The sequence below is a fragment of the Dipodomys ordii genome, unplaced genomic scaffold (assembly GCF_000151885.1).
Source record: "Dipodomys ordii isolate 6190 unplaced genomic scaffold, Dord_2.0 Scaffold97, whole genome shotgun sequence".
NCBI classification, from domain to species: Eukaryota; Metazoa; Chordata; class Mammalia; order Rodentia; family Heteromyidae; genus Dipodomys; species Dipodomys ordii.
Genome location: NW_012267313.1, coordinates 5,017,145 through 5,030,028, shown reverse-complemented (window position 1 = coordinate 5,030,028; position 12,884 = coordinate 5,017,145). Strand labels below are relative to the sequence as shown.

The 12,884-nt window shown below is 37.7% G+C and overlaps 1 protein-coding gene across 3 annotated transcripts in view; it reads right to left on the bottom strand.

The window, feature by feature from the left end:
- The window catches only part of Akap7 (A kinase (PRKA) anchor protein 7), a 125,513-nt gene that overhangs the window by 63,650 nt on the left and 48,979 nt on the right, over window positions 1–12,884 (bottom strand). For all 3 annotated transcript variants that reach the window (XM_013026913.1, XM_013026916.1, XM_013026915.1), the window contains exon 6: window positions 10,312–10,424. In XM_013026913.1, coding sequence (XP_012882367.1) covers window positions 10,312–10,424 — 113 coding nt within the window. The remainder of the gene's footprint in view (window positions 1–10,311; window positions 10,425–12,884) is intronic.

Genomic DNA, 12,884 nt, shown 5'->3' with positions numbered 1-12,884 from the left:
GTAACTTTAATTGCCCTGAGTACTTTATTATTACATCTTTTAATATAAGTTCTGAAACTCTGTTCCTTAAAGTACAATGTCAATGTACTCAAATGCCAATAAATAAGTAAAAATATCTATACAATCTAGATGTTTAGTTCAAAAATAGTATCTAAGAATAAAGTATCAAGATCAGCATTCCCTCCAATAAGTAGTAAATGACTTGCCTTTAACTTCACAGTGAAAGACAATGTTCGTTGGAGTTCTCGAGTTCTGAGCTTTTCATTACTTACTACTACTTTTCACTTCTTACCAGATAAATACTTCCTGCAGTGCCATACTGTTAAGCCTGCAGGTAATCCTGAACTGCAATATAGACGGGAAAGATAGAATGAAGAAGAGCCTGCAGTTACCAAAGATGACTTCAGAACAACTCAATGAAGAGCAGGAGAAGTTACACTTAACATTCTTTAGCCAAAAACATCTTGGGCAGGAATCTGGCCTAGCAGAAGTCTGCTGTTAGGGAACTTACTTAGGGAACTACTACTTACCTACTGAATAACACTGACTGATATTTGGGGACACAATGCTAATTCAGTGTTGGTGAACCACAGGCTAGCAAAAGTCAAGCAAATAGTTGCCCTCCTTCATTGCCTTTACTTTTCTCTCAGGGATTGGGTCTGTGGGCTTCTACAAGCACATCCGCAATGAGGGCACAATGCTGGAAAAGGCGGCATGACTGGCGATGAAATCTGGAACAATTATTTTTTGGAGACTGACTGATTCCCAGTGTTGTTTCCATTCTAGCATGACTCATGTAAAAGGAAACACTTTATGGCAGGAGGTTCCCTCCCTTCAGGTCCCACAGAAACCATGCTGGACTCTGGAGTTAGTGACAAATATCTCCCCATTTCCTAGTTTCACCTTTTGTTTCCCCTCCTCCCCACAGTTGTGTAAGGCTCTCCTATTTTAATGGAAACACCTGAGTTTAAAGAAACTCTGTACAGATTTTTTTTAAGTCTGTTTTCTTAAAAAAAATGTTCTACCAAACACCAGTGCTACCAAAGGGTCAGTCAACAAGGACTTGTTGCTTAGGTACATTTGGAAATCAAGGAAAACTAGGGAATTGTTTGAGATATTCTCTGCCTCTCTACGGTCCCTTCCTGAAAGCAGATGATGTATACATTCTGCTTTCTGGAACGCACAAGGAACAAGGAGATTGCCTTGGCTAATAAAATGTTTTGAGGAATAATCACCATATGATTCACCAACTCCCTGTTCCTTATGTCAGGAACCCGATGATGTCCCAGATGGAGACAGCTCAGCCAGATGCAGAGGGAAGATATGACAGAGCGCAGCTCAGATGACCCATGAAGGTGAGCAAACACATGGATGCTTAATACTCACAATGAGCATTTGCCTTTTAGATCCTTACAATCAGAATCATGTTATTTAACCATTTTTACTAAAATATACATTCTCATGAAACTCTGAAGATGTTCTGAAAGAAAAATTTCAGAAAATGCTACTGAAGATCTTATTTCAAGTCTCTATTATCAAGGAATTAAAGGAATTAAAGATTATCAAGGAATTAAAATTAGGTTATCTGTATCAATTCTAGAGCTTTTAAAGTATGCAAAATCACTATGAGAATTAGGGCCAACTGGGAGTCATTTGTCATCCTGATACTAATAAATCTATTCCTCAATCCCTTTCTTAAAATAATTTAGCTTTATGTTTGCTGCTTCCCACATGTTTCTTGAGTCTTAAAGACATATGAAGTACTGAAACATTTCAAATGGACATTCAGGCAGTGTCCATTTTATCCTCACAAATATCATTTCCAGTTGACAAAAAATAATAAATTTATTTATTCCAGGGAGGTTTTCCAATATCTGGAAATAGACAACATAAAAGTTCAATGTCTAAAAGTGTGTTAGAAAACTAAGTGAAGTAATTTGTCATAGTGTACTTTGACATGCAACAGATGACCCAGCTGATTAATGACACAGAATGCATATCGGAAGAAATTACAATCTCATCTCACATTAGATTTCCCTGAATTTGTAATTATTAAAATCCATTAAAACAAAGAGATTTAAGGTACTTAGTAATATGCAAAGTGATTCAAAAACAACCAAAAATTACTATTGAGTAATAAAACCATTTAGCAGTGGGAGACAGAATAGGTTGCCGAAACCACGGGTAATTTTCAGATAAGCTCTTTTCTGGTCTTTTAGGAACAGGATGGAGCAAGTGACAAGGCTGTCTCCAGGCTTCTCTGACTTCCTTTTCCTTTGCTAGAGTAACAGGGGACAGAGTCTATGTCGAAGCTTGCCTACTCTGCTCCTACAGTGCTCCTAGAAGTGCTTCTACCACCAGCCCTAACTTCACCTACTCTTGCTAGGGTTCCTTTCCCTTCTGAAGATGGTATTTCCTAAGATACATGTCTTCCTGGGACCCTTCCCACACTTTCCATGCCTTCTTAAGCAGTGCAATTCTGTAGCTGGACGACATCTGCAATCCGCCACCAATAGGGCTGCTCTTCTCTATAGACACCACCGTGAGGTAACTTTTCATGCAAGTACTGCTGATCCTCACTTCTTGGCCAAACATGGACATAATTTGGTTACCTATAGGATTTCTGTAGTTTGTACTATGTTCTCATTGTCCTTGTGGCTATGTATGGTTTCTAGAACAGGTATAAAAATTGAGTTCTAAATTGCTACCACTTTCAACTAAGAATTTCAAGACCTTCCTCCTTCTGCTTTTTATCTTCCATGCATACAAGAAAGCCAAAGTGAGGTATTAAATAAATCTCTCTGTAAAGCCAACTTCACCTACTTGGTGAAAGTGTTTACCTTAATCTGGAGGGATTAAGACAATGCACTTCTTATTATTATCAGTAGTTAAGACAGGTCCTAAATTGCAGAGCTAAAACAAGGTAATGCATGCTTTATCAAATTCATAACAGAGATTCCATCAAGAAGGAGTACTCTTGGTGTTCTTCAGTTTAGAAAAGGTTCATAAAGGCCTATTAGCATGAAGACCCCAAAAGTGAGCAGTACAAATTCTACCGGCCAGTTAAAAAAATTATTACAATTTTGCTGGTCTCTAATTACAAATAGGATTTCCCACTCATTGTATCATTAAATCAACATTTTCATCTATACTTTCTCCTGTCTTGCTTTCCATCTTTACTTCTGCCGATGGCTATCAACATCCTGTTCACACTTCCCTTCGCGATCATTATGACATGCTCTCCAGCTTGCTGTGCCCATCCACTTCTGCTTTCCAATCACACCAAGTGAAAACAGCAGTCAACAGTTTCAAAGAAGGTTATTTTTTTTTTCATTCTGAAGTCTGACAGTGTCTGACTCTGTGAAAACCTGATACAAGGAAGTGGCAAACATAAATCACAGCTTTATTGGTTTAAGTGCCATATTAGTAAATATGAAGAGCCAAAATCAAGGGAGGTATCTAAGAAGCCCAGAAAATAACTTATGTCAGAATATAGCTGATCTATCCAGTGGCAAATCACATTTATTTCTTCAGGCATCTGGGACTGTATTAAGATGCCTATTTGAGTTCAAACTGGTCTTCTTCTGCCACCAAGTGGTAGCAAAAACTTCTAACCCATCAGGCTCTGAAGAGTTGAAATCACAGAAGGTCATTCAATTTAAAAAAAAATTGCAAAGATTACTATGAAAAGCATGGAACTGAATAAATAGTGAACTCACAATGACAAAACAACCACATTCTAAGGAAACTGTACAGATAACTTGACCTTATTTACCATTTCAGAGACACAATAATTTAGCATTGTAATTTAGATTATAAGGCTTCATTCATTTGATTTTAAAAATGACAAAGCAAAGTAATCAACAGAATATATCTCACATTTACAACTCCTTTTGCTTGTATGTCATGCAATGTACCCACTAGAATTTCATGAAGCTAAGAATGTGCAAAATTCGCACACATTAACTAAATGTCTCTTGGAGTCAGAAAAACACATCACTGCCAAGAAAAACCTTATGCTTCTCAGAACCTGTCCTTAGTCTCAGTTCTGTGCTCTAATTTAGGAACTAGAAACTATGCTTGTGGCAGATGAAATTCTTTATCAGGAAATTTGAGGGAGAGTTTCTATATTTTCACTTTTGAATATAATACAGAGAACTTTTAGCTACCCCTCTGGGCTTTTGGTTTCTTCTGCTGCATGCAAACAGATGTCCTACAGGACCTTAAAAGCCTAGGAACTTCTGCACCTGACATGGAGTAGCACTAGGAATCCTCCTCACACTGGATCTTTAAAACCACAAAGGAAGGGGACACACACTCACAGTGGCTGCTAACAGCCTCTGTGCAGATCTTTGACACTGCTGAGATAGTTTACTCTGAATTTGAATCTATATTTTTAAGACAGTATGGATAACAGCTTTTTGAGTCATTAAGCAAATGACAAGATGGGAAAAACCTGAATTGAGATACTGCTGCTAAATATCTCACAACTCCTCCTATAGGTAATAATGCATGGAACATTTATCTTACTGTCTGAGAATTTGCTTATAGTAATCCACACCACTTCTCTACCTAACACATCCCTTTTTTTTACCAATGGTTATTTTGTCTATCTTAACAAAAGTATATCATACCCAAAATTATTTCCACATGGCCTTCTAGTAGGTTAAATCAAAATTGACAGAATTCAGTAACCAGCATCAGTCTTCAAAATAGAGCATCTGAAAGGAAGTTATCTCAAGATTCTTTTCACTCTCCACCCTTCTGCAATTTCCTCTAGAAACAAGCATACAGACATATCCAAAAATAATGCTTTATTAGGTTTCTCCCAGAAAATGAAGGAATACTCCCCAAAGTGACAGAAGGCTTCAGGGGCTCCCAAATTGTTTCAGGGTATTGACCTTGCTCATCATTTCTTACTATGTCCAGCTTACCAAGACCCATTCATACCCCAGCCAAACCCCAACAAAACAAGATGGAAATAACTTACTGTACCAAAGGAAATTCTCTATATTCCAAGGGACATAAAATCCACTCTTTTTGTTCATCTATCAGGAAAATCATAATCTAAGAAATAATTGTAAGGACTTCAATTTTTACATCCAAATTAATTGTTAAGCAACACAAACTCCAAAAACTTTTATACAACTTTAATTGTCACATTTTGTCTTTTCATGCTGTTACTGGGTCCTTATAATTACCTACTTCAAATTATTAACATGCATTAACAACAATGAACATTCTTCTATTTTTTGTTGTTTTTGTTTTGGCAGTACCCTTAATTGAAATAAGTGTCTTATGCTTGCTAAGTAGGCACTTACTACTTGAGCCACACCTCCAGGACAGCCTGAACTTTGATCATACTACTTGAGTTGCTGGGTATGACAGGTTTTACACTTCATCCAGCCATTGTGCTTCACCACAATGTGCACCTCTGTGCGCAACCACTGAAATTGTGAACTTCTTTTGGCCTGGGCTGTCCTCATACCCAACCCCTTCATCTCTGCCTCCCAAGTAGCTAGGATTACTGCACCTGGCTTTATTCCTCTAGTGTTGTATTCGTTTCTCTAATTTTGTTCTTGATAATGTTGTTGATAATGATTCAGTAAATAACTTTACAGATAAGAACTTCATCTTTTAAATATTTTCTTTAGAATAACAACCATCAGCAAGGACATCTTAATTATAGAGAATCTAAACTCCATCACTAATAGCTATCAGCTGAGTCCATTGAACTCACTGACCATCCCAATTCTGTAAATCGCAATGATTAATCTTTGCTAATCTTTATACCACATATTTGTCCTAACAAACATTGTTCTCATACACTGTGGTTGAGAGTATAAATTGGCATTGTTGTTTTAAAAGGCAAATTAGAAGTGTTTGGGTAAAGTTATAATGAATAGTTTTCCTTAGAATCTCCAAGGGATTGGTGCTTTGAAATGCTGCCCAATCTACCAAAGAAAAGTGAACAAGGATGTAGTATAGCATTGTTGTGGGAGCGAAGACACAGAAACCAACCAAATTACTCATGAATGGGAAAAATAAAACAAAATTCTGATAAATATAATTATGAGACAAAGTTTGATTTCTAGCCAGCATGGTAGCTCAGAGCTGTAATCTCGGCAGCAGGAGGCATAACAGTTGGAGACAGTCTGGGCTACATAGTAAGTATACTCTGAGACCTGTAAGCTACATAAATATGTAAATAAATGTTTTCCTTATTTCACTTAGAAGGATTGTATGTATTTCAATTGTCAACAGTGAACATATATTCAGATATGTTATATTTTATAAGTAAAATTTTAAAAAGCACCAGAAAGGATTCAAATATAATATGTGGGGGAAAACTGTCATTTATCTTCTCCATCTTTTATTTCATTATTAATCTAACTCACACTAAAGGCTAGTAATGCATTCTGCAGTTACTAATTCTAGCTTCAACGTGATTGCACTAAGGAATACCTAGAAAGCTGTGGAGGCCTTATTTTGGGTGTGTCTGTGAGGGTGTTCCCAGAAAGAAATTAGCATGTGAGTCTCGGCAGACTGGGTGGGAAGAGCAAGCTCAATGTAAGTGGGTACCTCACAGATGGTCAGGCACTCCAAAACAACAAAAATGGAGAAAATGCTAAAATGCTGATCTACTCTCTGAGCTAGAAAACATTCTTCCTCTCCCGCCTTGAACATAAGAACCTCAGGTCCTTAGACTATAAGACTTAAATTGGCAGTCTCTGGCCTTGACAGTTATACCATAGGTTTTCCTGGTTTTGAGGCCTTCAAACTGGGACTGAGCATATTACAGGCATTCCACAGGCCATGGGACTTGCCAATCTCAATAATCACATGAACATATTACCCTAATAAACCTCCTTTCCTGGGTTTCCTCTCCTCTTCTCTCTCTCTCTCTTTCTCTCTCTCTCTCTCTCTCTCCTCTCTTTTTCTGTCCTTTCTCTTCCCTTGTCCCACTTCCTTCCTCATCACGTTCTTCTTTCCTCTCTGTCTTTCTCTCTTCTCCATACCTCTCTTCTTCTTGCCATCCCTAATAGTTTCTCTTGAAAACCCTTAACTATGGGCTTGGAAGGTGGCTCAGTGGTAGAGTGCTTGTCTTGCATGCATAAGGCCCTGGGTTCGATTCCTCAGCACCACATAAGCAGAAAAAGCCAGAAATGGTGCTGTGGCTGAAATGGTAGAGTGCTAGCCTTGAGCAGAAACGCTGATGGACAGCACCCAGGCCCACAGTTCAGGCCCCACAACAGAGAAAAAAAAGAAAGAAAGAAAACCCTTAACTATATACATTCCATTATTGTCCTAATTAATGACAACCCTTGTAAATAGTGGACCAAGACTAAAAGCCTAGAAGAGAATTAGCACTGAGAAACAGACCATTAGACTCATGAAAAACATTAATGAGGAGCCATGAATTTCAAAGTAACCTATAATCCAAACCAAAAAGAGACTAAACTGAAGAAATGAAATTCACTTGTATGGTTTAAAATTCAACAGTATATTTACTACATTGAAAAATAGCTTGTGGCTGGGAATATGGCTTAGTAGTAGTGTGCTTGCCTAACATGAATGAAGCCCTGGGTTTAATTCCTCAGTACCATATAAACAGAAAAGGCCAGAAGGGGCACTGTGGCTCAAAGTGGTAGAGTTCTAGCCTTTAGCAAAATGAAACCCAGGGATAGTGCCTAGGCCCTGAGTTCAAGCCCAAGGACTGACAAAAAAAAAAAAGGAAAAAAGAAAGCTCAGTGGTAGGTATAGTCACCTACTGTGCACGAGCCCCTGTATTTGCATGGGGTCAGGGAGAGGAACATGACCTCTTGGCTAATTATTTAAGCCTGCAAGTCTCATCATATACAAAACTATACTACTGTAGCAACCACCTGTATAAAAGTCACCTAAGACACCTATTTAACATCAAAAGTCAAGATCCAAGGGCCACTTCCAGATCTCAGGGTAAAGAATGGAACTCTCCAGTTTCACAAGCATTCCATACAACTCATGAATCCCAAAATTTAAGATCTACTTTCCTCAGAAACACTTAAAAATCACAGTGGTGATTAGTCATTCCATAAATTAAAAAAACACCTCATACTTTTTTTTCTGAAGGACAGTAAGATCATATAGTAGTCTTTACCTCTCTATGGTTTCACTTACCCACATTCAATCACAGTTTAAAAATATTAAATGGGAAATTCTAGAAATAAGTTTTATGAGACAGAACTCTAAGTACGGTGCTAATGAGGAACCTACAAGTTTCAAGTTGCGTACTACTGTGAGCCATGTGATGAAATCCTGTGCTGCCCTCTGCCCCATGCAGGACGTGAATCTTCTCTTTGCATGGCATTCCTACATTTTATACACTGCCCTCCCATTAGTCATTCATCTCAGTTATCAGATGATCATTCTCAGGTGCAGAAAGGTGCCTCCTTAAGGTATTTTACCTTTTGAAGTCTCATATCTCTTTTCCCTAGATGAGAATGTCAATTCTGTGAAACTAATTTCCAAGAAATCATTTAAAGGCAGTCTAAAAATGTGTGTGTGTATATACAAATATATATATACATACATATGTGTGTATGTATATACATATATATACATATATATACATATATATATATATATATATATATATATATCCTAGAACAGTCTGAGTATGTCTTTGAGAAATGCCATTGGGTGTTCCCATTTCAAAGTTAATAGTATAAAGACAGAAACATTTTGAAATGGAGATATTACCTCACCACTGATTTGTCATTCTGTAATTAAATGAAACCTCTTGGGAGAAGACATCCATTTAAAAGCAAACAAGAAAGATTACCAGTAAAGAAGAAAACTGTCAGTCTATAAGTGATATAAAGTTGTTTTTCAGATTTCTAAAATCTATCCTTTACACAAGTCATTTTAAGTAACATTCTAGAACCATATAATATAGATATTAATATAGGTATTACTGAATTTGTGACATAGTTATTTAAAAAGTCAAGGTATCTCTTTGAGGATATATTAACAGTAGCATGTACAAAAGCCATAACCACAGGATGGAGAATCTCCTTCATCAATGTTTTAAAGACCAAAAAGACTTTTTGAGGACAGAAGACATTTAATCCAAAACATGCTAAATTTAGGGGGAAAAGCCCTAATTACAAAAAAAAAAAAAAAACCTTTGACCTTAAGAGATGCAAATGAGTCTTCACAGCAGTAAAAGATCATGGAGAAAAGAATCTCAGTAATATTTGACCACCTCCCAACTCTGGGGGTAATGGAGCAGAGAGGGTAATTTTCTTTTTTCTTTTCTTTTTTTATTGTGAAAATACTGTACAGAGGAGTTACAATTACATGGGCAAAATACTGAGTACATTTCTTATCAAGCATTGTAGTCTCCTCTTTTGTTTCCCCTTCCCATCCCTTCCCATCCTCCCCCCCCCCACCCAATCCCTTATTTGCAATAACTAGTATATGTCTGAGTCAAGCAGAAAAGGTCAGATAACTTGATGTTAGGTGAAATGAACCCTAAGATATGTATTCAAATGTTTTTCTTTCATACGATTGTTTCTAACACATTTATAAGATTATTTCTTTGTTGCTTTGTATGTCCCTCCCCCACAGTATAACCCCTGCTTTCACTGTATTTGATGTCGGTATAATTTGTGGAGGGGAAGGAGAAAAACAAATCGTTTAAATAGGGATACAGGTGGCCCCATTGCAACAGTGAGATGTACAAGTTGTTATGTCGAAAACGAACTTTACAACTTTTGGGGGTGGGAGCAGGCTAATTTTCATAAGGAACCTCTCCTCACTTACTCTTGCCCAGCTCCTGCTGCACTTGTTCCAGGCCCTCAATGAAGGCAACTGCTGAAAGAGCTACTGGGTCTTTTGGAAACCTTGAAAGTCCCACCTAAAATAGGGTAAAAAGCTTTCTTGAGCTTGAAGAAGCCAGGGGCAGTGAGCAGCACTGTTTGCAGGTGGACACAGGAAGCCAGAGAGCAGAAGATACAAAAAAACATAAACAAGAAAATGTACAACTAAACTCTAACACCATGGAGAGTCCACTCAAGGTAGCAAATGTGGTGACTGAAGCAGCTCAGCATATGAGGGTGGCTGTTCACCTCACAGCAAGAGGCCCATGAGGGCACAGCTGTGAAAACCTCTATGGTGGACTCTGGGCATCTTCCATAACCTTGGAATTGGAAGCAAACTAACGTGGAATCCCAGGAGCAATGGGTGGCATAATCTACTACAAATGTCATTCATGCTGAAGCTAGTGTGGCCTGGTAAAACAAGGATGAAATAAAACAGTGCACTCACATTCCTACGGAGCACTGGTGCTTTTGACAACTTCATAAAGGTCAGGTGAGGCTTAAAACTTCTGTTTTCTCCTGCCAGGATGCCCTTTTCTTGAAACGTCTTTTTTGCGGTCTCTGAAGAAAATGAAAAGGAACACAAAAATGCTGTTATGACACATAGTTTTCTTAATCATAAAAGTGCCAATTCAGTTATCTTAACTGATTGTGCTGTGGTGAAGATTATGCCTTTTGAGATTTTTTTCAAGAGACAAAGAGGAAGAGAGAAAAACAGTATATAATAACAAATACCTAAAAATTGAAACAAGGACACAGGATGACTCATTGCAACAATGATAGTCACAAGACACTATATTGGAAATGAACTTTAGAACTTTGGGGGGAGGGATGAGGGGAGGGGCAAGAGAGATGGGGAAGGGAAGGGATAGTTGGAGTGGGAGAACAACAAAGGAGGGGGTAACACCACTCGACAAGAAATGTACTGATTACCTTACTCATGTAACTGTAACCCCTCTGTACAGCATCTTTACAATAAAATAAATTTAAAAAAACAACAAATACCTTATGATAGTTAAATCTCCAGTGATTTTCAACATGGAACAGAGTACACACACACACACACACACACACACACACACACACACCACACACACACAAACTAATTTGACATAGATAATAAATAAAACAATGGTTTTCTTGACATGATTCTGGTTTTCACTGAACATTTCATTGGTTTGCTCATATATTAAAAAGGACTGGTGATCTAAAATTTTTGCTTCTGACCAAGATTAAGTAAAATAAACCTCCCCAAGAAATAAGGAATAGGGTTAACATCATGATGGACTCATCCAAGAGTACCCAGGTACTTGATGATGAGAATCCAGATGAAGCTCAGCCTTCCAGGGATGAACAGAAAACTTAGAGGAGAGAGCAAAGCAGGTAGACAAGTCAGAGCACTTAAGATATGAGACTTATGCCAATGGAAAGTGCCAAAGATTGGCAGTTTGCATTTGTACAAGCAAACAACCTGAAGAAGTCACACTTGCATAGGGTCAAAAACACTCTGTCCCACATCCCAGTGTCACATTATAATCCGCACAGGATCAATTCAGACAAACAAAAAGATCCTTAAAGCTGTCAAGGAGAAAAGGAAAACCAATTAGAATCACCTCAGATTTCTCAGCAGAGACAATCAAAGCAAGAAGAGCCTGGAATGATGTATGCTATGCCCTAAAGACAAACAACTATCAACCAAGAATACTGTATCCAGCTAAACTCTCCTTCATAACCAAAGATCAAATAAAAACCTTCCATAGCAAAGAAAAACTGAAACAATAATCTCCACCAAACCAGCCCTACAAAAGATACTTAAAGATGTCCTACACATAGAAAACCAACAAGACCACAATAAAGGCCAAGAAAACACACCCAAACTGAGAATCCAAGAACCATAGGAAGAACCCAGTTGCCACAGCCCCCAAGAAGGTGGATAAAATGGCAGGAACTCCCAAATACCTCTCAGTCCTATCTCTCAACATTAACAGACTTAACTCTCCAATTAAGCGACATAGACTGTCTAGTTGGATTAAAAAGCAAGATCCTTCTATCTGCTGCCTTCAGGAGTCACACCTGGCCCATAAAAACAAACACATTTTGAAAGTGAAAGGCTGGAACAAAATTTACCAACCAAAAGGCCCCCATAAACAGGCAGGAGTGGCAATCCTAATATCAGATAAAATAGACTTGAAATTAAAATTACTGAGAAGAGATAAAGAAAGTTGCTACATACTAATTAAGGGATCTCTCCTTCAGGAGGATATTACAATTCTAAATATCTATTCACCAAACAACTGAGCACCCAAATTCATCCAAGAAACACTACTTTCTCTCAAATCTCACATAAATCCAAAGACATTCATTGTTGGGGACTTTAACACACCACTATCCCCATTAGATAGATCAACTCAGCAAAAACTCAACAGAGAAACCACAGATCTAAACAACTGCACAGAACAACTAAATTTAACAGACATCTACCAAATATTTCACCCAGCAGCATCAGAATACACTTTTTCCTCAGCAGCAAATGGAACATTTTCCAAAATAGACCTCATTTTAGGTCACAAAGCAAACTTGTCCAAATTCAGAAACATTAAAGTTATACCTTGCATTCTCTCAGACCACAAGGGAATAAAATTAGAATTCAACACCAAAAGCCACCAAAGAAAGTCCTGTAACACACAGAGGCTGAACAACACACTGTTGAATCACCAATGGGTCATGGAAGAGATTAGAAACAAAATTCAAATGTTCATTATATTCAACAAAAATGAACACACAAATTACCAGCTCCTCTGGGACACAGCTAAGGCAGTACTCAGAGGCAAGTTTATAGCTCTGAGCTCCTACATCAACAAATTGGAAAGATTTGAAACTAACAATTTAATGACACATCTAAACTTCCTTGAAAAAGAACAGCAAGATAAACCCCAATCCAGTAGATGGAAAGAAATAATTAAAATTAAATCAGAATTAAATGAATTAGAATCCAAAAAAAACATAGAAAGAATCAACAAA